The 25,183-nt window shown below is 49.7% G+C and overlaps 1 protein-coding gene across 3 annotated transcripts; it reads right to left on the bottom strand.

The window, feature by feature from the left end:
- Positions 1 to 10,725: 10,725 nt before the first annotated feature.
- On the bottom strand, positions 10,726 to 23,648 carry Ccl24 (C-C motif chemokine ligand 24). 3 transcript variants are annotated; one of them, XM_074075703.1, is made up of 4 exons: positions 23,500 to 23,648; positions 12,738 to 12,855; positions 12,388 to 12,505; positions 10,726 to 11,328 (listed from the first exon to the last, which is right to left on the bottom strand). In XM_074075703.1, exons 2-4 carry the CDS (start codon positions 12,808 to 12,810, stop codon positions 11,160 to 11,162), a joined length of 360 nt encoding a protein of 119 aa, XP_073931804.1. In that variant the 5' UTR covers positions 12,811 to 12,855; positions 23,500 to 23,648; the 3' UTR covers positions 10,726 to 11,159. The 3 variants fall into 3 exon arrangements, with proteins under 3 accessions (XP_073931804.1, XP_020017452.1, XP_073931805.1); XM_020161863.2 differs by lacking the exon at positions 23,500 to 23,648 and adding an exon at positions 22,564 to 22,848; XM_074075704.1 differs by lacking the exon at positions 23,500 to 23,648 and adding an exon at positions 13,653 to 13,841.
- Between the last annotated feature and the right edge of the window lie 1,535 nt (positions 23,649 to 25,183).

Raw genomic sequence — 25,183 nt, 5'->3', positions numbered from 1 at the left:
CGGTGTGTCCTCAGCAGAGTGTGACAGGCCCTTAAATGCTGCTTTTACTGAAGCACTCCCTCCCTGAAGGCAGCCAGCGTTGTGGCATCTCTGTCTGTATTTTATATGCTCCTTCCCTGAGTCTGTCTCCCCTGCAATCACCTGGGGTTCCAGGAAGGACAGGACTGGCCCGATGACATCTTCACAATCAAAGCTGCCCCCAAGGAAAGGAACAGCAGAGCCTTGGAGGACAGACCACGGCTCATTGTAAGGTGGTCCTGCCTGGCCAATCCTGAGTCCGTGAGCAACCTGAGCAACCGACCTGGGACACACCTGTGCCTGGGACTGTTTATTATGTATACCTGTCTCCCTTGTCCCCCAGTTCTTCTTCTATTTCAATCTAAAGCAAATATGTGTGCCCCTCAGATGGACTGAAGGCCTTTCTTTGCCTCTTCCCACACAGTGCCCACACCTCACCAATGCTAGGCAAACACTCCACCATTGAGCCACAACCCCAGTCCTTGGAAGAAAACAATTTCAACACCTCTGTACTGGACTGAATAATACCCTTCACCACCACATTCACATCCACCCAGAACCGAAGACTGTGATTTTATTTGGAAATAGGGTCTTTTTTTTTTTTTGGCAGTACTGGGGCTTGAACTCAGGGCTTCGTGCTTGCTAGGCAGGTGCTCTGTCACTTGAGCCACTCCATCAGCCCTGTTTTGTACTGGGTTTTTTTTTTTTTTTTCAAGATAGGGTCTCAGGAACTATTTGCCCAGGCTGGCTTCGAACCATGATCCTCCTGATCTCTGCCTCCTGAGTAGCTGGGATTACAGGTGGGAGCCACGGTGCCCAGCATAGGGTCTTAATTGTTAAGAAGGAGGTCATACTGGATTAGGGAGGGCTCTATATCCAATGGCTGGTGTCCCTATAAGATGGTCATGTGCAGAGACAAAGGAAGTCAGAAACAGAGACTGGAGTTAAAGATGTTTTCCAACCTTGGGATGTCAAGCTAGATTTCTAGAGGGCACCGGAAGCCAGGAAGAGGCAAGGAAGGATGTTCTGTGTCACCTGCAGAGGGGGCGCAGCCCTGCTGTCACCTCGATGTTGTACTCAGGCTTCCAGAACCGGGAGAGAATGAATTTCTGCTGAGTCACACTGCCCACCCTGTGGAGGCCCTCGGAAATAAATATGACATTCATCTGTAACAGGATTAGAGTCCCACACCTTATAAATCAATAGGAAATAAAACAGCATAATAGAAAAACAGTGGGGACTCAAACACTTCTTGAAAGACGACACCCACGTGACGAGTTAAAATCCACCTTTGTAGCGTTAGTCATTTGAGAAAAGCAAACTGGAACCACCTTGCGCTAGTACTTGCCAGCATGTACACAATGAAAAAAAGACAGGAAATATGAGTTATAATTAGGATATGACTCCCAGGGAGCCCGTGGTAACTGGGATTGTGTTTGTGCGTTGATGAACGAGATAAAGTCTGAGAAATACCTCACTGCTTAATTTTATGTTGTGAAAATATTCAGTGGGGTTTTTGTTTTGTTTTGTTTTGGGTGGACTGGGGTTTGAACTCAGGGACTTGGACTTGGTAGGCAAGCGCTCTGCCACGTGAGCCACTCTGCCAGTCCTCAGAGTGGTCTTAAACTCAGATGGTCACAATGTCACTGGATGATAATCACATGGAGCCAACACAGATATGGCCATCACTGATCAACAATCATGAGTACAGCATGACTGCATTTCATAAGATGATCACATGTGTACTCTGTAATCCAGAAGCCCATCCAAAATCTGTCCACCAAAAGACATGTGTGTAGCCAGGCACCAGAGGCTCACGCCTATAATCCCAGCTACTCAGGAGGCAGAGATCAGGAGGACCACGGTTCAAAGACAGCTTGGGCAGATACTTCTCGAGACCCTATCTGAAAAACAAACTAAAGAAAAAAGGACTGGTGGAGTGGCTCAAGAGGTAGCATGCCTGCCCAGCAAGCGTGAGGCCCTGAATTCAAACTCCAGTATTGTCAAAAAAAAAAAAAAATAAGGATTGTGGTGGAACTGAAAAACACAGACATCATGGCATGATGTCCTACTCATGCTTCAACAAACTCTGGTGTGAACGAACCTGCTGTGCTGCCAATTCTCTTCCATAAAGGTCATATTAGAAGGTTCTGGATGAGTTTGGGAAGACATTATTCAACCTAGTGCAGACACACTGCAGGGACCCCCAGCCCACCAATGGCCTTTGTCTTCTCTTATGGGTGGCGTCACAACTACACCTGTGACCGGGACTGTTTTGTCCCCTGCCCCCAGTTCTTTGTCTGCTTAAACCTACAGCTCATGTCTGTACCCCGAAGATGGCTGAAGATGGGCTGAGTGTAACCCTGCCTCTTCCCATGGATGTCCCGAGCCGTGTCCTAAACCTCCTTTCCCTGCCTCCACCAGGCCTCGTTATTTGGCGTTTAGGGGCAGGTGGCAGACCTGGCATATGGAGTCTCAGGAGTTTGGGCCTCGAAAATCCGGTTTCACATTGTGTCCCCTTGGCCATGACCTTCAGCTTGGCTTTTTTAGTTTGTTTGCTTGCATGTTTTGGTGCTGGGCATGGAACCCAGGCCCTTGTCCCTGCTGGGCAAGCACATCCAGTAGGCTACACATCCAGTCTTGTTTACCTCCCTGATGTCAGCCCCCCACCTGGGTCCTGCTCTGTTCCCAACAGCCCCAGACCCTAGGGCTGACACCCTTGTCCTCACTCCCCTCGTTGCTGGCTGGGATCCAGCTGCATACGTGTGGATGTCCCCAGGGCCTGCCACCCATATGGTTTCAAGGTCTGGACTGCCATGAGACTTCCTGCTGCTGTCGACCCCCTTCTAGAATCAAGCCAACTGTTTTTCTGTTGTCATGGACACTGGGCTTGCACTGACCAACTGGTCTTACATCTCCCCAGTTCACCCCCAAATTCACATGCAACCCTCAATGTGGCTTCATGGAGATAAGACCTTTAAAGAGTTAGGTAAGATTAAAGTAAGGTTATAAGGGTGTCATAAGTCTGATCCAGTAAGACTGGTTCATAGAAAGAGGAAGAGCTGACAGAGTGGCTCAAGTGGTAGAGCAAGTGCCTAGCAAGTGTGAAGTCCTGAGTTCAAATCCCAGTACTGCAAAAAAAGGAGGAGGCACTGAGAACATGTGGGCACAGAGGAAAGGCCGCATAAGGACACAGTGGGAAGGTGGCTGCCTGTGAGCAACAGAGAGAGGCCTCAGCAGAAGCCAGTTCTGCTGACACCTTGATCGTGAACTTCCAGCCTTCAGAGGTGTGAGGAAACACACATCTGTGAATGAGCCGTGGTCTGGGGCAGCCCAGGCAGAAAACTCCACTCACCCCCAGGGAGCAAGATTGTCTCCTCCTCCTTTGTGTCTAGGGCCAACCCCGTCACAATACTGAGTCAAGAACTTGGATGCAAATAGTTTATTTATGAGATGATCACAGGAGGGAAGGGGCGGCCACGATGGAGCCGCCACCATGTCTGCAATCTCCCAGGTGCAACAACACAAGCCCATTTCCTCCCTGACAAATCAGTCAGCCCTGTGGGCAATAACGGCCTGAGCCCATTGCGTAGGGACACGGAGTTATGCAAATGAGAAGTAAGCTGGGCCATTCGCCATTGGGTGAGGGCACTGAGGCTGCCTGGAATTGGCTGAGACAGAGCCCTGAGATACATGTGGATGGAGGTGCAGAGTGAGAATGGAAGGCAGGTGTCATCTCCAATAGACCCTTGTACTGCCACAGAACATCCTGCTGGGGGCAAAAGGCCCCCTTCTGAGTGCACGGTGTCATAATCAGGTTTCTCTAGAGGGCAGAACCAACAGAACGCTTACATCCTTATAAGGGGATTTACCAGATTGGCTTACAAATGGAAGGCTGGGTAGACCTGCATGACGCCAATAATGTCAGAGTCAGAGAACCTAGGGACACCAACTGGGTGTCCTCCAATTTCATTCAATTCTGACACTACCTGGAATTGGCCCATACTCTATAGGTTAAGGGTTCAACCCATAAGACGGTCCTTAATTTAGATGTCAGCCCAGGGTTTTGGCTCCAAAACTGTGTCCTCTGACCTGCTGCTCAGTTTGATCATTCAGTTTAATGGCATGACGAATTCAGGACACTTTGCTCAGATGAACTGGTATATTACAAGGATGTGTGCGTGCGTGTGTGTGGTGCTGGCTAGAACCCAGGAGCCTTATGCATGCGAGGCAAGTGTTCTACCACTGAGCCACACTCCCATCCCTAGGATAAAGGATGCCATAAGGCATGCAAATGAGCAGGCAGAAGCCACGCCCCCAGCCTTATTATTAAAGCTCAGTTCAAGAAACTGGAAGTCTCAGAATGAGGGGCACCAGTGGTGCACCCCCAGGCCGAGGCTGAAGGCCTCGAAGGTCCTGGAGAGTCACCGGTGTGAGGTCACCCTGAAGGCTGAAGCCTGAGGTCCTCCGCCAGAGACACGCTCACTCGGAACTCAGTTTGCACGCATGGGTAGCTTTTGGTTCATCTGGGCCCTCAGCCTATTGGACGATATCACCCACATTCAGGGCGGGTCCTCCTCCTCGGTTGGCTGACCTACATGTCAATCATCTCTGACAGACTCCACAGATACACCCAGAAGTGTGGCTCCCCGGACAGGTGTTGTCATTCATTCCTCGTCATCCTATCACCATCTTTTTGTGCTCTTTGTACCATGCTAGATGGTGAGACCCAGAGGTAGCCAAGACAGTATGGTCCCTGCTTTTTTGAAAGTGTTTATTTTTAAGTAGAAGACACAGACCGCAAGTAGAAAATAATTACTCAATAAAGTATTAATTACACCTAGGACAGGTGCTTTTTTTTTGTATTGGGGTTTGAACTCAGGACCTCACATATGCTAGGCAAATGCTCTACCACTTGAGCCCCTCCCCCAGCCCTCCAACTTTTTTAGTTAGAGCCTTGAGCTAAATTTCCCTGGGCTGACCTTGGATTGCGATCCTCCTACCTCTGCCTCCCGAGTAGCTGAGACCACAGGCATGTACCACTATGTCTGGCTTGTTTTCGGGAGAGGACCTTGCTAACTTTTGTCCAGGTGTCCCTCAAACCATGATCCTCCTATCTCCACCTCCTGAACAGCTGGGATTATAGGTGTGCACCACCATGCCCGACTGGGGCATGTGTTTGATGGAGTCACGCAGACTGTATAGTGGTGGAATCTGAAATAGGCTATGGTCAGAATAGTCTTCCTTCAACAATTGTGACCTTGATCTTAGCCTTGAAGATCAAGGGAAGGGAGAGAGGAAAGGGAGAGAGGAAAGAGAGAGGGAGAGAGGAAAGGAAGGAAGGGAAGGGAGGGAGGATGGAAGGAGTTGAGGGAGGGAAGGAAGGAAGGAAAGAAGGAAGGAAGGAAGGAAGGAAGGAAGGAAAGAAGGAAGGAAGGAAGGAAGGAAAAGACAAACAAAGAAGGGGACAGAGCATGGCGGTGCACATCTGGGGACAGAGCGTGGTGTTGCACGTCTGTGCTATCAGCTACTCAGGAGGCAGAGGTAAGAGAATCACAGTCCAGGGCCATCCAGGGGAAAAGCATGAGACCTTACCTGAAAACCAAACTAAGAGCAAAACAGGCTGGATCTATAGCTCAAGTAGTAAAAGCTTGCCTAGTGAGGCCCTGAGTTCGATCCCCAGTACTGCCTTCCCTCCAAAAAAAGAACACTAAGCTACTAACACAAATGGAAGTGCTGAGTTTTGGCAGGGAGTGTGCAAGTGTGGGCCCCTCAGGCCGACACCTCCTGACCTTTGTGGTGGCTCCCCCTCTACCTCTGCTCCCCTGGGGAGGGGGGTCAAGCATTTTTTCCCTTAGTCTGCAGCAGCAGGGAGGCAATATGGAGTTTTAGCAGGGCAGTGTGAATTAGATGTCATTTAGAAGGTTCCCTGGATGTTGTAAAAAGACCAGCATGAAGGCTCCTTGTGACCTCTGTCACCCTCAGCACAGTGCTTGCAGTTTCTTTCACAAATGTGTGTTGAGCTCTTATGAGGTACTGGGGTACATCCAGGGTCAGAAACAAATGTCCCACCTGCTATCCAGTGAGACCTAAACATGGAGGAACTGGCGGGAGGACAAAGAGGCACAGTGTGGTAGGAGGGGATCTCCAGGACTGGGCAGCTCCCCTGGGAGCAGGAAGTGTTCTGGTTTGGGTCCAACAGAAACAGAGTGGAATCAAGAGAAGAAATATATAGTTTCCGGGTGAGAAAAAAAAACAAAACATTTGAACTGGGTGTGGTGGTATGTGTTACTCGGAAAGTGGAGGCAGGAGGATTGTGAGTTGGGAGGCCAGACAGGGCAAAGTTAGTGAGACCCTGCCTCAAAACTAAAAGGAGGGGGGGGTGACTTTAGTGGCAAGGAGTTTGCTTAGTGTGTGTGAAGACCTGGGTTCAAGCTCTGATACCTAAAAAGGAGAGAGAGAGAGAGAGAGAGAGAGAGAGTCACAGCACACCCTGCCAGGGAGGCGTTACTATCATTTCTCTTTGACAGCCAAGACAGCTGAGGTCCAGAGGGAGAAGTGCTTTGTGCAAGGTCACAGTCACATAGCTCATAAGTAGCAAAGCCAGGTCTGTCTTCTTATCCCATCTCTGGGAGTCTCAGAGTCCTATACCTCCCCCTACAGACAGAATGGTACCCACAAGGTTAGGTGTGGTAGCTCACACCTGTAATCCCAGCTACTTGGGAGGCTAAGATTGGGAAGATCAAAATTCAAATCCAGCTGGTCCAAGTCATTTGTGAGACCCCTCCATCTCCAAAATAACCAGAGCAAAATAGACTGGAGGTGTGGCTCAAGCAGTAGAATACCCGTTTTGCAAACTTGGAGCCCTGAGTTCAAATCCCAGTCCCACCAAACAAAAGCAAAACAAAATTTAAAAAACCCACTCACTTCATGACCAGGAAGCAAAAGCGAGGAAGAGGAATGGCTGGAGGCTGGAGTCCCACAATCCTCTTTAACAACCCCCCACCCCATGACCTAAAGACCTCTCGCCAGGCTGGACTTTGAAGTTTTCTGCCATTTCCCAAAAGACCAAACCTTTAACACATGGGCCTTTGGGGAAAGGCCACTCACCTAAATTGTATCAGAACCATTCCCTTTAAGTCCTGCCAGGTCCCAGGCTGAGCCACACCGCAGAAGGACCTGGAGAACAGATTTCTTAGGAAGAACAGTCAGGCCTGTAATTTGGACAATTATCCTTTGGACAAATAGATTCCACCTGCAAAAATAAGTTCCTGGAATTCTTTGCACTCAGTAGTTGTGCAAGGGTCTAGAAGTAGAGCCAAGATGGAACTTTAGCCACCCCAATAGCAACTCAGCCAAGCAAGACTTCTTCGGAAACTTCTTCCAGCTGTATGCTTGCCCAAGACAGGGATTGGGAAAGAGAAAGACAGGCTGCCTCCCCAAAGGCCTGATGGGCTGGGGGAAACTGGGCAGGGACCTCCATTACCACTTGGGCAATCTATTTTTTGTGTGTGTGGTTCTGGGGTTTGCACTCACGTCCTTCACCTTGAGCCACTCCACCAGCCCTTTTTTTGTGAAGGGATTTTTTGAGATAGGGTTTCATGAACTGTTTGCCAGGGCTGGCTTTGAACTGTGATTCTCCTGATCTCTGCCTCCTGAGTAGCTGGGGTTATAGTGTGAGCTAGTGCTCCCAGCTAAGGATTCTATGATCAGATGCTTAACCCGTCACTTCCCAGCTGAGTATGGAAGCCAGGACCTCAAATGTGCTAGGCAAGTGCTCTACACATGAGCCACCCCCACCCTTTCCCCAGTCCCCCCTACCACAAGCTTTTTTCATTTCATTTTTTTGTTGTTGTTTGTTTGTTTGTTTGGAGACGGGATCTCACCGTGTAGCCCAGGCTGGCCTTAAACTTAGCTGTGGAGCCCAGGCTGGCCTGGGACTCTCGATCCTCCTGCCTCAGCCTCCCAATTGCTGGGATTACAGGTGTAAGCAAAAAAGGCTGAGGCATGGCCCAAGTGATAGAACAACTTCCTAGCAAGCACAGGTCCTGAGTTCAAGCCCCAGTACCACCAAAGAAGAAAAGAAAAAACTACATATCTTGCTTGAAGCCAGGTGTGGTGGCATGCACCTATAGTCCCAGTTGCTTGGGAAGCTGAGGCAGGAACCAGAAGTTTGAGACCAACTTGGGCAACATAGCAAAACCTCATCTCCACAAAAGAAAATCGAAGAAATGAAAAATAACGGCCAGGCATGGTGGTGCACACCTTTAATCCCAGCAGAAGCAGGAGGATCACAAGCATGAGGTCAGCCCGGGCTACATAACGGGGTAAGAATTATAGGTATAAATATCTTGATTATGTCCCCTGCAAATGGATTAACTAGGCTGTCATCAATTTTTTTTTTATAATGACAGATGGCGCAGCTGCAAATATGGCCGCCTGCACACCTCCCTCCCTCCGTGTAGGGTGCATTCTGGGAAGTGGAGTCATTGGGCCATTGGGTATATGCGGTCAGTATTTGAACAGAGACTTCCAGGCCATTCTCCAAAGACTTTGGCTCAGAGGACATCCTCTCTCTACCCTGGTCTCCACCACCTGCTTCAGTTCCTTTATCCCCGTGGCTGCAGCTGCACCACACTCACCAGCTTCTCCATGGAGATGAATAAAGGCCACATAAACGGGAACAGCCACACTCTGCATTCAGGATTTACTAGATCAAGGAGACAGGGAGCATAGCCTGCATTTGGCAGAGGCTCACAGCCCACAGGGGACAGGGCTTCACAGTGGCACAAAGAGGAAGCTGAGGTTTGCTTTTGAGACAGGCTCTTCCTGTGTAGCCCAGGCTGGCTTTGAACTCTTGATCCTCCTACCTCAGCCTCCCGAGTGCTGGGATTACAGGCATGAACCACCATGCCCGACTCCAGTTTTGAACCCTCCTCCCCAAGCTGCTGTTACTCCCTGTACCTCCCAAATACAGTATTTGCATTCTTTTTTTTTTTTTTTTTGCAAGGTCTGTGTCAGGCTAAATGCTAAAACTGAAAGGTCTTATTATCCCACTTTACAGGAAAGGAAAACAGGTTCAGAGAGCTTAAGTGGCTTATTTCAGGGTGTACATACATGATAAGATGTATGCACTTGGTCTCTGACCCCAGTTTCTGACACAGAGTTCCTAAAACCCTTGCGATTTCCTGAGAAATAGGTTCGAAGTCAGGCAAGGCAAGTAGTTCAAGAGACCCCATCTTGAAAATACCCACCACATAAAAGGGCTGGGAGAGTGGCCCAAGTGGTAGAGCTCCTGCCTAGCACAGAATATGCATCCAAGTGCCAGTAGCTTACTCCTATAATCCCAGCTACTTGGGAGGCTGAAATTGGGAGGATCAGGGTTCAAGGCCAGCTTGGGCAAATAGTTCAGGAGACCTATGGACTGGAGGTGTGGCTTAAGTGGTGAGTGCCTGCTTTGCAAGCATGAGTGTAAACCCCTGCCCCACCAAAAAATATGAAATACTCTGAGATATGGGATTTCAGATTATAAAAGCTTGAGCAGGTAAAGTCTGTGCAAATATTCAAAAATCAGATAAACTCCAAGCTCTAAAACAAGCATTTCGGATGAGGGATATACAGTCAGAGTTGAATAAAATTTTGTGGGGGGTGCTAGATTTGACCTGGGCACCTGTGCTGGGCCCAGCAGATCAAACCAATGTAGCGCTTAGTCCTGGCAACTGATTGGTTGGTGGCAGGAGGCCCTGTAGCCAGCTAACTAATTAAGCCAAAAACAGTAAACTTGCTAAGCTGGTTGCTTGATTAACCATAGACAATTAAGTTTAATCTCAAAATCTCCTCTGGTTTGCAAATCATTTCGCATTGCTTTGCTCAAAAAAGTATTTAATTGGTGCAAGAAATGTTCCTTTAATTTATTTTGGTGGTGCTGGGATTGAACCCAGGGCCTGGCACATGCTGGGCAAGCGCTCTCCCACTGAGCCACACCTTCAGCCCTGATATCCGGACGCCCAAGGGCCAGGAGTGAGATGCCCTGGGCTCCCCTGCTGTCCCCTGCTCCTGGGCTTGGATAGGGACTCAGGAGACTGGAGGGCGTCTCCACTGTTCCCACCCAACTCTGCTCCCAAGAGAGATGACAGACAAGACTCTTTCAAAGGAGAAATCACTTTTTACTTAACTTGTGATTTTACACTAATGACAAGAAGTGTCACTGTGCCTCATGAATAATTAAAAAAACCCTCCTCCCCTGCTCCCACCCTATCTCCCCTTCACCCAAATGTGGGGAAAGCCCAGTATTAAAGGCAGAGCAAGACTTTGTCCCCAAAGAAGCAAGGAGCAAGCCATGTCACCAAGCAGGACATATTTTTACAAAGGGATTAAACTACCCAGGCTGACCCCTCAACTTGGTCCTCTGTGTCTTTTTCTTTCCTTTTTTCCCTCCCTCCCTCCCTCCCTTCCTTCTTTTCCTCCTTTCCTTCCTTCCCTCCCTCCTTCTTTCCTTTCTTTCTTCTTCATTTTGAGATAGGTTCTCACTATGTAGCCCAGGTTGGTCTCAAACTCTTAATCCTCCTGCCTCAGCCTCCTGAGTGCTGGGATTATAGGCATGAAACACCTCACCTGGCTTCACGTCCTTTCTTTTACAAAAGCCAATTTGTTCCCAGAGATTTTAGAAGGAGGACCAGGATCGGGTAGTGAAAAGGAGCCGTTCACTTTTTCTTGTTTTTTCTTTATTCAAAGTGCTGGAAGTTGGGACATTTTGAGCCACTGCTGACATACAACATCCCCAGATGGACAGATAGCAAGCCTTAGAGGGCGCTTCAAAGTCAGAGGCAAGCAAGGGACACCAGGGCTCTGACAGACTTGCCAGTCACAGACAGGCCAGCTCCAGGTCAGGGGGAATAGGCCACAGGGCTGCCACTGCTCTCCTTTGGAGCCTCTCACCCAACTCAGGGAGGTCCAGAATGCTGGGAGCTGATGCCCGGCCCCCAGACTGGGTTTTTAATAGGATAGACACATTCCCTGAGAGCAATGCTAAGAAGAGGAAAATTAGCTCTGATTCTACCCAGGCTGGCTTTCCCAGGCCCTAGGCCGCCTGGTGAAAGACCAAGGCCATGTCCAAGTTCCAGGATGGAGGCAGGTGTTGGTTAGAACGCGGTGTTGTTGCCACAGTGTCTCTGGATGACGCCCTTCACGCCCACTGGCCTGGGGCCTGAGGAAGACCGCTTCCGCTTGGCATCTAGGTTCCTTATGTACTTCTGGACCCATGCCTGCTTGGGGTCACCACAGAACTTAAGGCCCTTCTTGGTGGTGAAACTGTGAGAGAGAGAACAGTGTTTTCACCTGAGGTCTGGCAAGACCCTGGGCCGCTCACTTTGTGGGGAGGTGGCTGTGGAGCTCAGGAGGACCAACTGCTTGACCTGGCCCTCACAAGTTCCTGCCACGATGTCATCTCTTGGTGTGTCCTGGTTTATAGCATTTGGGGAAGAAGGGTGGGCTGGAGGGATGTGGGATCCTTCGGGGATCTCCCTGGCAGACAGAAGAGGCCCAGGACTGCTGGATCTGAGGGAAGGGACACAATCGCTGTGCACAGAGAAGACTAGAAGATGCAATGACCACCACACACCAAACCAGCATGATGGCGCACGCCAGTAATCCCAGCACTTAGGAGGGTAAAGCAGGAGGGTCATGAGAGCCAGGCTAGCCTGGGCTACAAGTGAGATCCTGCCTCAGTAAATAAGAGACAAACACCTCCTTCAAAGTAAAAGGCAGAGAGCTGTGAGTAGTAAGGGTCTGGGGCATCTGGGTGCCAGGCCACGAGTCTAAGTCTGGTGTCAGTTGGGGAAAAGTCATAATAAATACTAGCACATCTCCACCGCAGACCACTGTTGACAATGTGAGTTCACACCTGTTACCCTGGTGAGAGGCATCTGTGAAGTTATTTGGAGTCCAGATGTCTGGCTAATTGTGTGACTTTGAGCAAGTCACCTTTCTGAGCCACAGCTGCCCTTCATAAAAAAGGGAACAAAAATCGTATCTCTCCCACAGAATTGGTGCTTTGTCTTGTTTTGAAACAGGCTCTCACTATGTAGCCCAGGCTGGCCTCGAACTCACAATTCCCCTGTCTCAGTCTTCAGCATGCTGGGATTATAGGTGTGAGCCACCATGCCCAGTCTTCCCCTATAGAACTGTTAAGATTAGTTAAGATGATATGCTATGTCCTTGATAAATATTTGACACTTCCTAGATGACTGGTGAGTCTAATTCTCCCTCTAGCTTTATGGGTGAGAAAGCCGAGACTTCCACAGGGTGCATAGCACTGACTTGACTCCACATGGACTTTGGAGGTTGATTGTTCCCTGGGGAAGTACTTACATCACCCCTGCCTTGGGGCAGACGCTCCTGTTAGCCACCTGGTAGCTTACCACTCGGTTCTCCTGAATTTTCTTGGAAGTAAATGACATACAGCAAGAAGAGGGGATGATCACAGAGCCTGAACGGGGATGGAGAGAAGAACTGTGCCTTATCCCAGCCTGACATTGGCTTGACCTCAGACGCAGACCCATTCTCTGCTCCGAACACCCCCAGTCCATTCACTGGTCACCCCCTCTCACCACTCCCCCAGCCCCAGGCTGGTCCATCCTCCTCCCCCAACTGTGCCAACTCAGCCATTCCCGTGGAACTGTGTCCTGTGGAGGGCTCCGGGCTGGGGATGGAAGTCTCACCTGTGGGGCTGATGCAGTGTGCACAGAAGGCCAGGAGAAGGAGGCCAAGTACAATCATCCTGGGACCTGCCATGTTCTGCAGAGCAGAGGCTGCAGCTCAGAGCACAAAGCCGGGGCGCTGGGAAAAGAATCTGGGGTATTGAGATGGTTCCTGCAGAGCACCCCAGCTTGCTCCCCCTACCCTTTATAGGGGCAGCTAAAGAGAACCGTGCTGATTCACCCCTCCCTGCCACCATCCACACTTCCTTGAAATCTTGGCCTCTGCGGTCCAGAATAGGGAAGTTGTTGCCTGCTATTGTCCAGCTGAGTCAGGGATTACTTGGGGCACCCCATGAAAGAGCTGGGGGAGGGGCCATTGCACTGCCCAGGCCAAGTGCAAATGCTGTGGGTGCATAGACAGAGGCCGATGGGGATCCTGGCTCTGCTGTTTGCTCCCTATGGAATCCTGGGTAAGTCACTTTCCACTCTAGCCTCAGTTTATTCAGCTGGCAATGGGTAGTCATCCCTATTGCCTTCCTTGCATTCATCTATCCATCCATCCATCCATCCATGCATCCATCCATCCATGCATCCACCCACCTATCCACTCATCCATCCACCCATCCATCCACCCATCCATCTATCCACCCATCCATTCATGCATCTATTCACTCATCCATCCATCCATACATAGACCCATCCGTCTATCTACCCATCCATTCATCTATCCATCAATCCATCCATCCATCCATCCACCAAAATTTTATCGAGCCAGGGTCTCACTATGTAGCCTAGACTAGCCTCAGCTTCCTGAATGCTGGGATTACAGGCATGAACCACCTCGCTCTTTTCTTTTTGGTACTGGGGTTTGAACGCAGGGCCTTGTACTTGCAAGCAGGCTCTCTACCAATTGGGCCATGCCCCCAACCCACTCACCAAACTCTTATTAGGTGTGTGCCATGTGCCCAGTCCCAGCAGCTTCAAATGAGAAATATGTGACCAAGTGTGTGCATAAAGGATGAAGGATCCCCTCGATCCCTTCCCGTGTTGGTGCCTGTGAGATCTGTCTGGGTGTCTTGGATCCCCGACAGACAGTAGCTGAGGTCCCAGAATGTGGAATCACTTAACCTGCAGGTTCCAAGAAAGGGGAATTCTGGGTTGTCTTTGGGTTCTGGGAAAAGCATCCCTGGATGACGGCCATTTGTATCTACATCTCCCACTTGAACTGAGATCAATGCCTTAGCTGAACATGGTGGTTCCCGCTTATCATCCCAGCACTCAGGAGACTGAGGCAGGAGGTGTGTGAATTTGAGGACAGCCTAGGCTACATAGTAAGACCCTGCCTCAAAAAAAATCAGTGTCTCGTTTCTGCACCCACCAAGTCCCAAGTAGACCCTCTGTCCCATGGCCAGTGTTTGCAGAATTAATATAGGTTGGATCAACTCTGAGATAATTTCTGCTGGACCAATGACACCTACGAGGTTTCTGCCCAGCATGACTGGGGCCAGTGTGTACACAGCAGTGTGGGGAGGCATTGGATCCCCAAAGGAGACAGAACTGAAGATGCTGAAGTCAGTAACACCTGGTATCATTGCCTTTTTGTTTCTGGTACTGGGATTTGAGCTCAGGGCCTCACATTTGGAAGGCAAAGGCTCTGCCACTTGAGCCACACCCCCAGTTCTTTGTTTTTGGTTTGTGTTTTCAGACAGGGGCTCTCACTTTTGCCCAGGCTGCATTTGGACCTCAATTCTCCTACCTTTGCCTCCTGAGTAGCTGGGATTACAGACATGAGCCACCACACCCATCCTTCATTGCCCTTCCTTATAGAGTGAGAAATACCCACTGAGTGCTTCCCTAGCTCCTCACCTGTCCCCTCTTTGCCTCATAGCCTTATCAACCGGCAGTGACAATCCTCACCAGGCACAGTGACTGGGGAGGATGAAATGAGAGAAGTCACAGGAAATTTCTTACTACTCAAAGAGGCTTTTTATAGCTGCCCCTTGACAACTCAGAACGGACAGCCCATTGTCTGTCTGGGTTTTATGACAAAGAGGGAAAGGAGAAGAAACCATGAGGGGCAAAGAAGCGTGGCCTGGCAGTGAGCAGGAGGGACTGTCGCTGCCCCAGTGGTGCATCGAGAGGGGGCTGGCAGAGGTCACAAGGAAGGAAGGTTTGGGGTGCGGTGCTGCACCCATACTAGTGACACCCGGAAAGGGATTTCCCAAGACCTATTAAAAACAACACCCGATCTTCATGCTCTCTCTAAGGAAGCAGTGAAGGCTTTTTTTTAATTTATTTTTTTGGTGGTACTAGGATTTGAACTCAGAGCTTTGCACTTATTAGGCCTCAGCCTAGGGGCCCTCAGCCCTTTTTGCATTGATTATTTTTTAGATAGGGCCTCGCGTTTATGCTCTGGCCAGCCTGGATCTCAATCCTCTTATTTATACTTCCCAAGTAACAGGTGACGGGCATGCCGCCAAGCCCAGCTTTGTGTGTGTGGGTGTTTTCTTTATTGTTGCGGAGGATTGAACCCACGGCCTGTGCATGCTAGGCAAGTGCCACTGAGCTACATTCCAGCCCCTAAATCCAGCTCTTTATTGGTTGAGAAGGGGTCTCACTAATTGTTTTCCCAGGCTGGCCTCAAACTGCAATCTTCCTGATCTCTGCCTCCTAGACACTTAGGGTTGCAGGTGTGAGCCATGGTGCCTGGACCTCCAACCTCTTTTATTACAAGGAGGAAAAATGGAAGTGTTACAAAGGGAAAGGGACCAGACACCATTACAGGGCCACTTCACCTGACTTCCAAAATGGGGCTCTGAGCTGGGAATGGTGGCTCATGCCTGTAATCCCAGATTCTCAGGAGGAGATAGTGAGACCCCATCTCAACCAAGGTGCCAGGCGTGCTGGTGTACACTTGTGATCTCAAGTACATAGGAGGCTGTAGATAGAAGGGCTACAATCTAAGGACAGCCCCAGGCAAAAACTCCAGACTCTACTTGAAAAATAACTAAAACAGAAAAGGACTGGAGGCGTGGCTCAATTGGTAGAGCACCTGCCTAGCAAACACAAGGCCCTGAGTTCAAGTCCCAATACTGCTTTAAAAGAGGGTTGGTGGAGCAGGTTCTAGAAGAGCAAGAGAGAGGGAGGGTAGATAGAGAAAGGGAAGGAAGAGGAGCAGGAAGACAGAAGGGCAGGGAAGTAGGCAGCCCTCTTTTTCTGGTGGGTTTTTTAGAGATAAGGTCTCTTAAACTATTTGCCTGGGCTGGGTTTGAACCATGATTCTCCTGATCTCTGTGTCCTGAGTAGCTGGGATTACAGGCAGGAGCACCAGCACCCAACTCGATACTTGAGACTTTTTCAGGGACATTTTATATTCAAATGACAACAGACACCAACCTCATCTGCAGTCCAGGTTGTGGGTAAAAGGCACAAGCCGGTTTCCTAACATTGGCTTCTAAAAGTCAGCCCAGAAGCACCAGTGGGAGCCCCTTCTCTAAATCCGATGGGCCAGCTACTCACTGTGCCCAACAGGACCGTCCTCTGGATGTGAGACCCTTGCCAGTGTGGACATCTTAGCTTAGGTCTTTGGTGACCACGGTGAACGTTGCTATGCCTTTGTGTCCACCTCACAGGTACGTGGGGACAAATAAGATTTGTGCCATGCTCCCCGTCCTCCTTCAATCAAATGCCGCCAGAAAGGCGACCATTCTTGTCACTGTTGCTTTCATCATGACAGCTGTTTACCAGCTGATCGACAGTCAGGTTCTCCAGAACCCTTCAAATATTACCACACTTAGCTGAGCATGGTGGCGCACGCCTGAAGTCTCAGCACTCAGACAGCCGAGGCAAGAGGAAGGTGAGTCTAAAGCCAGCCACGCTACATAGCGAGTTCAAGGCCAGCGTGGGCGACATAGTGACATCCTGCATTTAATTCAAGTTTTGTGGTGACCCTTAGAGGATTCCTGTTGCTGAGTGAGGTAAAGTAAGTCCGTCGAAGATGACAGTCCCCGGTTCCTCCTCTGGTTTGAAGTCACCCTGGGCAAATAGTTTGCGAGACCCTACTCCCCAAAACCCATCACAAAACAGGGCTGGCGGAGTGGCTGGAGTGTTAGAGTGTCTGCCTAGCAAGCACGAGGCCCTGAGCTCAAACCCCAGTGCTGCCCCAAAAAAGAAAAGAAGAGTTAGGAGTCCAGAAATAAACCCACACGTGTATGATTTTCTGACCTTCAACGAGGGCTCCAAAACCAGTCAATGGGGAAAGAACAGTCTTTTCAATGGCGTTAGGACAGTGAATGAGGGAGGATGAATCTCCCTGCCTCACACCACACACCAACACCAGCTCAATGTGGGTCAGAGACTTACAGGTGAGCGCTAAATCTGTACAAGTCTTAGAAGGATAGAGATGTATTCAGAACCTTTCTTAAATATGACGCCAAAAGCACATGAAAGCAAATAAGCTGGAATTCATCACAATTTAAAAAAAACTTTTGGCCATGTGTAGTGAGGCACGCCTGTAATCCCAGCTTCTCAGGAGGCAGAGATAGGAAGAGCTTGGTCCGAAGCCAGCCTGGGAAAAAGGTGCAAGACCTTATCTGAAAAACAAACTAGAAGCAAAAAGGAACTGGGAATGTGGCTCAAGTATTGGCGTGTTTACCTAGCAAGTGTGAGGCTCTGAGTTCAAATCCCCCAATACCATGAAAACATAAATATCAAAAATAGGTAAGGCATTTGAGTATGTATTTATCCAAAGAAGATGTAAAAAGATCATTAGTCATTAGGGAAATTCAAACCCAAACCACCATGAGTTGCCATCTCACACCCACCAGGATGGTCACTGTGGGACAAACAGGAAATTGCCAGCACTGCTGGTGAGGAGGTGGAAAAACTGCACACAAAATGGTGCAGCCACCACGGAGGTTCCTCAAAAGCTAAAAATAGATTGCCATTAGATCCAGAAATCCACTTCTGGGTCATCGCGTTCATTTTTTTTCCTCTCTTGATGGAACCGGGATTTGAACTCAGGGCCTCGCACTGGCTGGGCAGGTGCTCTATGACTTGAGCCACTCCCACGGCACAATAGATCCAAATGCATCCAAAGCGGACGTGTGCACACCAGTGTTGATGGCAGAATTGATCGCGTTAGGATGAGGGCGTGGCTCACGTGGTACAGTGCCTGCCTAGCAAGCGCGAGGCCCTGAGTTCAAATCCCAGTACTGCAGAAAAAAAAAGAATTGTTCACATTAGAAGAGGGAGAAGCAGTGAAATGCTCACCATCTAACAAATGATAAGGCCGGGCACTGGTGGTCATGCCTTTAATCCCAGCTGCTCGGAAGGCAGAGTTCAGGAGGATTGCAGTTCAAAGCCAGCCTGGGAAAATGGTTCTCAAGATCATATCTCAAAAAAAAAAAAAGAACATCACAAAAAAGAGCTGGTGGAGTGGCTCCAGGTGAGGGTCCTGAGTTCAAATCCCCAGCACCACACCCCCCCCCCCAGAGAATGGTTGGAGGTTGATTGCATGTGATGTGGAGGGGTTTGCTTTTTAGTATGATTTAAAAGAAGTGCTGGGCAGGAAGTGGGAACCCACCATTCATTACTGACGGGAGTATAAATGGGGCAGCCATGGGGCAAACGTCAGCACTTTCTCAAAAATATTAAACACAATTATAATCTAACTCAGAGAATTCACTTCTAGGTGCATATTCAATGGATTCAGAGACATATGCTCACACAAAAACTGGGCACTGATATTCATAGCCATTCACAGCAGCTGAAAAAGCAGAAATAACCCAAGTGTGTACCAGCTGATGAATGGGTAAACACACTGTGGTATATCTATGCAATGGAATACTATTTGGCCATAAAAAAGGAATCGAGCCCTGGTCCACGAACCTTGAAAGCACATCACAGTAGGTGACAGAACTCAGACACCAAAGCTGTTTGCTGTGAAACTCCATTTGTGAGAAATGACCAGGGTAGTTGCTTCTTGGTCTTTTGATCAAGTTGAAGAGGAGAAACAATCTGGCCAGGTAAATCCACGGAGAGTTAAAGTGGATTAGTGTTTGCCAATGCCTGGGCGGTGGGCAGAACTGGGGACAAGTGTCACTTTGGGGGTGAAGCCCATTGTCTAGAATTAGACCATGACAGATGACATACTCACTAATCGTGAATATCACTCAGCTACTGTTTATTATTTGAGGACTGGGATTCAAACTCAGGGCTTTGCACTTGTAAAGCAGGCACTCTACTGCTTGAGCCACTCCTCCAGTCTATTTTGCTCTGTTTACTTTTCGAGATGGGATCTCACAAACTGTTTGCCTGAGCCGGCCTCCATCCAGAATCCTCCTGATCTCAGCCTCCCAAATAGCTAGGATTACAGGTATGAGCACCAGCACCAGGCTAACTTCGACTTTAAAGGGGATCAAATGGTGATTTTTATTTGTGGATTTTATCTCAATTAACAAAAACTAGGAAAAATTAAAAATAAAAAAGTAAACAGAAGGAGGGAGCCAAGGAGATGTTCAAATATTTGTTCCTTACTGGCTTTTATACAGGCCACACCCAATGTCAGAGACCTGGCCTTGTGTCCTGGCTTCCATCCAACAGTCTGGTTTATCAGATTGGAATCTAGAATGATGCAGGAAGGTGAAGGATGGGGATTTTCCCCTCCTCCTGGTCCCCGGGGCACGGGCTCGCTCTGCTGGTGAGCAGGTGGAGGAGGAAGCTGTTGGCAGGGGATCCCACGGCACAGTCCTTGGGGGACCCGTGTCCCCAGAGTCCCTTCTCTGTCCTCTGAGTCCCTGGTGATCTTCCTCGGGGCCCTCTTATTCTCTCTGGCCCTTCTTGTATCAAAACCCACTGCATCATAATCTCAGCTACTCAGGAGGCAGAGGTCAGGAGGATCACAGTTCAAGGCCAGCCTAGGCAACTAGTTCTCGAGACCCTATCTTGAAAACACACACACATCACAAGAAGGGGCTAGTGGAGTGGCTCAGGGTGGAGACCCTGAGTTCAACCCCAGTGCAGGGAAAAAAAAAAAGCAACGGAAGGCATTCATTCTTCACAAGAGATGAATAATAGCTCAAAATCCCCCTTCTCCTCTCTTCCTTTTTCTTGTTTCTTGTTTTGTTTTTCTGGGTTTTTTTGGGGGTAGGGGACAGGATCTTGCTATGTTGCCCACATTGGCCTTGAACTCACAATTCTGCCTCTGGTGCAGGGATTACAGGCATGCACCATCACGCCCAGAATAACATCACAGCTGTTTGAGTTTTTCCTCTCTGTTTGCAGAGTGGGTCTGGGGATAATGACCCCTGCCACCGGGTCATTCCTAGTGGACGTTTCTCCACAAAGAAATGACAGCTCCAGGGCTGGCAGAGTGGCTCAAGTGGTGGAGCACCTGCCTAGCAAGTGTGAGGCCCTGAGTTCAAATCCCAGTGCCACACACACACACACAGTCATCACTAAGAAATGACTGCTCCAGTCCAAGGCAGGAAAAGTAGAGGCTGGGACATTTGTGTCCCCAAAAATAAGAAAGCGCTCACGGAGTCACAGGGCTATGTTAAGGGAGGACACGGGCGCTAGGTTGCAGCAGCTCACACTGATCAAATCTGGGGACAATTTGACCAATAATGGTAATAGTGATGGATTGAACGAAGCGGGAAACGAAGTCCACAAATCATCAGTCCACCATACAGAAAGGCGTCTGTGTACCTTGGGATGGGACCTAATTTGGAGATCGAGTCTTTGTAGAGGTGACCAAGTGGACATGAAGGTAACAGAGTGGCCCTAACCCAACATGACTCGTCTTCTTAGAGAAGGGGGAGTTTTTGTTTCGTTTCGTTACTTTGACATAGAGTTTTACTATGCAGCTCAGACTGGCCTCGAATTTGCAATCCTCCTGCCTCAGCCGCCTGAGTGCCGGGATTACAGATGGGCACCACCACTCCCAACTTTTACAAAGGGAGATTTGAACCTGGAGACAGACACAGACAGAGGGAAGATGACATGAAAACGCAGGGCCAGCTGTAAACCCAGGAGACAAGGGTCCTGCTGCAGACTCTTCTGCTCAGATCTCAGAAGGATCCATTCCAGACCCAGCCTTGAGCTCAGCCTCCAGCCCCCAGGACAGCGAAAGGATAAACTTTTGTTGTCACAGGAAGAAAGAAAGAGCTGTGCCCTCAGTAGAATGGCAGCTACTAGGCAGGGAAGAAATAAGTTTGGAGCCCATCCGTGCATGCTAAAGTTAGTCTGATGGTGAGTACAGTTTTTTTTTGGCTGTACTGAGATTTAAACTCAGAACTTTGAGCTTGCTAGGCAGGTGCTCTACCACTCCACCAGCACTTTTAGTGTTTGTTATTTCTGAGATAGGATCTCGCTTTATGCCTGGGCTGGCCTGGACCACCACGACCTGTTTGTGCTTCCCTGTGTAGCTGGGATAACAGGTTCATGTCACTGTGTCCAGCCATTGGTTGAGATGGGGTCTCACCAACTTTTTGCCAGGGTTGGGCAGAGTGGATATTTACAAATGTGTCTTCCTGTGAGGTTGGGAACTGTACTGTAGGCCAATCCACATACAACCCCATACAGAGGGCAGAATGTTCTAGTCCTGCACCTGCTAAAGTCCAGTCATATCCATAACGAAATGGCAGGGGTGGGTGGCACCTGTTTCACGGGGTCCCACGTGGTTGGGAGTCCACAGAAATGACAGCTGTGAGAGCTTTTGGTGACCTGCGAAGCAAGGCGCACAGGACACATGCACAGGCAAATCTTCATGGTCTAGCCGGGGTCGAAGCCGTAGGCTGGAAGACTCGAGTCCAGAGAGGGTTCTCAGGCCACCCAGAATACTGGGGCCAAACTTGAACCTCAAGTTAACCGCTGCAAAACCGCTGGGAGTGCAAAGCCCTGAGTTCAATTCCCAGTACCGTGACAAAAAACGAAACAAAGCAAAACAAAACAAGAAAGCATGGCTTGGAAGACAGATGAAAGTGGATGTTTTGAGGAGTGGCTCAAGTGACAGAGCACCTGCCTAGCAAGCGTGAGGCCCTGAGTTCAAACCCCAGTACTGCCAAAAAAAAAAAAAGATTAAAAAGAAAATTAACAATCACTGCTTGAATAATCAAATGCCCCTTTGTTGAAATGCAAACATAAGAGTAACAAGTTCCCTGCCACAAGCCCACTAATGAAATTTGATCCAGGAGCTGGGCGTGTGGCTCAGTGCTAGAGTGCTTACCTAGCATGCCTAAGGCCACGGGTTTGATTCCCAGCACCGCAAAACAAAACAAAAACCAAAACAAAAGGAAACCGACCGCTCATCACTCCACTGAACCTGACCCTTAGCTACCCTCCAAGTCCACCTGATTCCCTTGTACCCTCACCTGACCCCGTGACAACCCCTCTTCCTCAGGGAGGAATGGGGGTCCAGAAGCCCAGTGGAGCAGGCTGGCCCTACACCTTCCCTGGGGAAAGAGCGTGGTCATGGCGCTGGGTGGGTGCGCTCTGCTGGGGAGGGGCGCCCACTCGGCTTCCTGGGTTGTTTTCCAATCCATCTCTTCCTTTTGATGCCCACGGCTGCCATGTCACCGGGCCTCTTTCAGGTCCCCCGGTTCCTGCCCTGGCCTCCTAACTGGAGACGGACAGAAAGTCTGGAGTTCAAACTCCCCAAGGAGGTGGGGCCGGAGGCATCCACAGGAAGGTGGATGGGGTTGGTGTGAACATAGGGGGTTCAGGAGGGCAGACTTGGGGTGTCCTGTGGTAGCTACTAATCTCTCTCTCTCTCTCTCTCTCACACACACACATACACACACACAGTCCCAGGGTGCTGAGCACAGGGCCAGACCTGGGAATCACTTACCTAAAGGTGACCCAGTACAGTGTCAGCACCAAGACAAGCAGGAATGTCTCCCCTATCGGATCTGGGGTGTCCGGAAGTGCCAGGGGAGAGGAGGGGCCTCCGGGAGAGAAGGGAACCTGCTGTGTATTTCACTTTGCTTGGCTTTGAACTCAGGAGTTCAAGTTCGTGGACTTTTGAGGAGCCGGCTTCCTAGCAACGTGGGCAAGGACAGACACACCAGGCAGGGTTTCGTGTCCCTGGGGACTTCACAGTGAGCCATGATGGGGATGGACTTCTTCCCACATACCCCAAGCCAGGTCCTAGAATAGGTGTGGCTCCAGGTGGTGGCTGTGGAGTGTCTTGCCCTTTGATCTCTGCATAGGAGGACTTTTAAGAACACCATTGGAACAGGACTAGGAAACACTGCTAACCAGCTAGGTGAACCAAGACGTCCAACAGGGACAGCTGCAGCCTTAAGGGACCCATGGGATGCTTTTGTGTGTCTCAGTGTCATTGCTCAGCTCTTGGAAGCACAAGTGGAACAGAAGCAAATTTCAAGAGGTAAAGCTCTGACTGGGCATGGTGGATCACGTCTGTAATCCCAGCTACTCTGGAGGCAGAGATAGGAGGATCGAGATATGAGGCCAGCTGGGAAAAAATTTTGGGAGATTCTATCTCAAAGAATAAGCCAGGTATGATGGTTCATGCTTGTAATCCCAATCATGAGGGAGGCAGATGGAGGAGAATGGCAGTCTGTGGCTGGCTGGCATGGACAAAAGTCCAAAGCCCTACCTAAAGCAAAAAGGGATGGAGGTGTGACTTGAGTGGTAGAGCACCTGCCTAGCAAGCATGAGGCCCTGAGTTCAAATCCCCACCCCCCCAGAAAACGAGGCCAAGCTCAAAGGAGAGAAAAGGAAGACATCGGTGGTGGACAAAGCCATCAGAGACAGAACTGACCACTTAGGATGATGGTGGGAACCCAGCCAATGGAGATATGCCAGTTGCCATTGGTGGAGTTCCAGGAGAGTGAGTGAAACCCAGATGAGGGACCCAGCTGTCCCTGGCCTCCTGGAACCCAGTAAGGAACCCACTGCAGACTCGATGTCAGTAGAGCTTGGAGTCCACTGGGAAAACAGACACACAGACAAGCAATGTCAACCTAGTACCACAAAGTCCAGGAGCAGAGGTTCTGAGGGCTGGACTCAGATCCGGCCTCTGCCAGCCTTGGCACTGTCACCCGGGAAGTGAAGACGAAGCCCGTCCTTCCCTGGGGTGTTAAGAGGACATCTGCTCTTTGGTGTACAGTGGCCGCTGTACTTCGTGTTCCTGGCACAGCGCCTGGAGGCAGTAAATGCTGAGCTAGACAGTCCTTGCTCCTCCCAGGAGCCTCCAGGTACAAAGGAGTCTTCAGGTCAGAGAGTGACACAGGAGATCCCAGGTGGGGAAGGGGTCAGGGGTCTCCCAGCCAAGGGGAAGAGCGTGGGCAGAGAGAGGTCTGGGAAGGGGTGAGGGTGGAGGGTTGGGGGCAAGGAACTTGGAATATCTACACAACGTATTCCATGCTTTCCTGCCCCAAGTGCAAGTGGCCTGTTATCTTTAAGCCAACTTCAACTTCAAGGTCAGCCATACCAGAGTTGATTAGCAAATGCCTTGGCAGAGAGACTAACATGGGGCCAGTGGTGTGCAGATAATGTTTAACTGGCTCTGTCGGGAGCCTGCTGATGGGTGATGTGTGCCAATTTCCATCCATGGTGTAAATATTTTCTACCATTAATTCTGCCTACCTGCCTGATGTCCCTGAAGTCAGCTCTCAGATGGCTGTGCCTAGTTTTGGCTTACCACAAAGTAGGGCCCAGGATAACGTCTTAGGGGGCTCATGGTCCTTAAGTCCTGGGAGATATGTGAAGAGAGAAGAGAAGAGTTAAGAGGAAGGTTGGAACAACCGGGCGTGGTGGTGTACCCCTGTAATCCCAGCACTCTAGAGGCTGAGGCAGGAGGATTGTGAGTTGAAGGCCAGCCTGGGCTGCATAATGAGGTCTTGTCTCAAACTAATAAGGAGCAGGTGTGTACAAAGGTTTTCCAGATGACCCGTAGCTAGGGGGCCCAGTCCTAAGGAAGAAAGGAATTCCAGGACAGAAGGGGACAGAAGCCCTAACCACCCAGCTTTTCTGTCTTTCTCTGGCCCTAAATCTTTTCCTTTTCTTTGTCAAAGGAGGCCAAGGAAGGACCTGATTTTGCTGATACACAAATCTGGTGACTGAGAACCTCACTTAAAAAAGAGAAGCGAAAGGATTTTCTTCCTGAAGGACCCACACGGCTGGACTTCCTCCCCCAAGACAGAAAAATCTAAGGCTGGAGCCTTATCTGCGGAGGCTGGGCCCCTTTGCTGAGTGGCCCGTGACCCTGAGGGTCTGCACCATTTGCTTGACTCCCAAATTCATGCACTCAGTTGGAATCGCTGGCAAAGTTACACCTCACGGTTCCAAAAGACCATGTGTGGCAGAGAACCGGGAGCCAATGGGGGGCTGGAACCAACATCCCAGGGGTCTTCGTTTCCCAAGAGTGTTAATTTGAAGTGTGGTTTCTCTTTTATGCATTGGACCAATGGCATCGCTTACTCCACCTTAATGAGCTACTGGGA

The sequence above is a fragment of the Castor canadensis genome, chromosome 6 (genome assembly GCF_047511655.1).
Source record: "Castor canadensis chromosome 6, mCasCan1.hap1v2, whole genome shotgun sequence".
In the NCBI taxonomy this organism is placed as follows: Eukaryota; Metazoa; Chordata; class Mammalia; order Rodentia; family Castoridae; genus Castor; species Castor canadensis.
The sequence above is the reverse complement of the archived record's forward strand: the minus strand, read 5'-3'. Positions and strand labels throughout refer to the sequence as shown.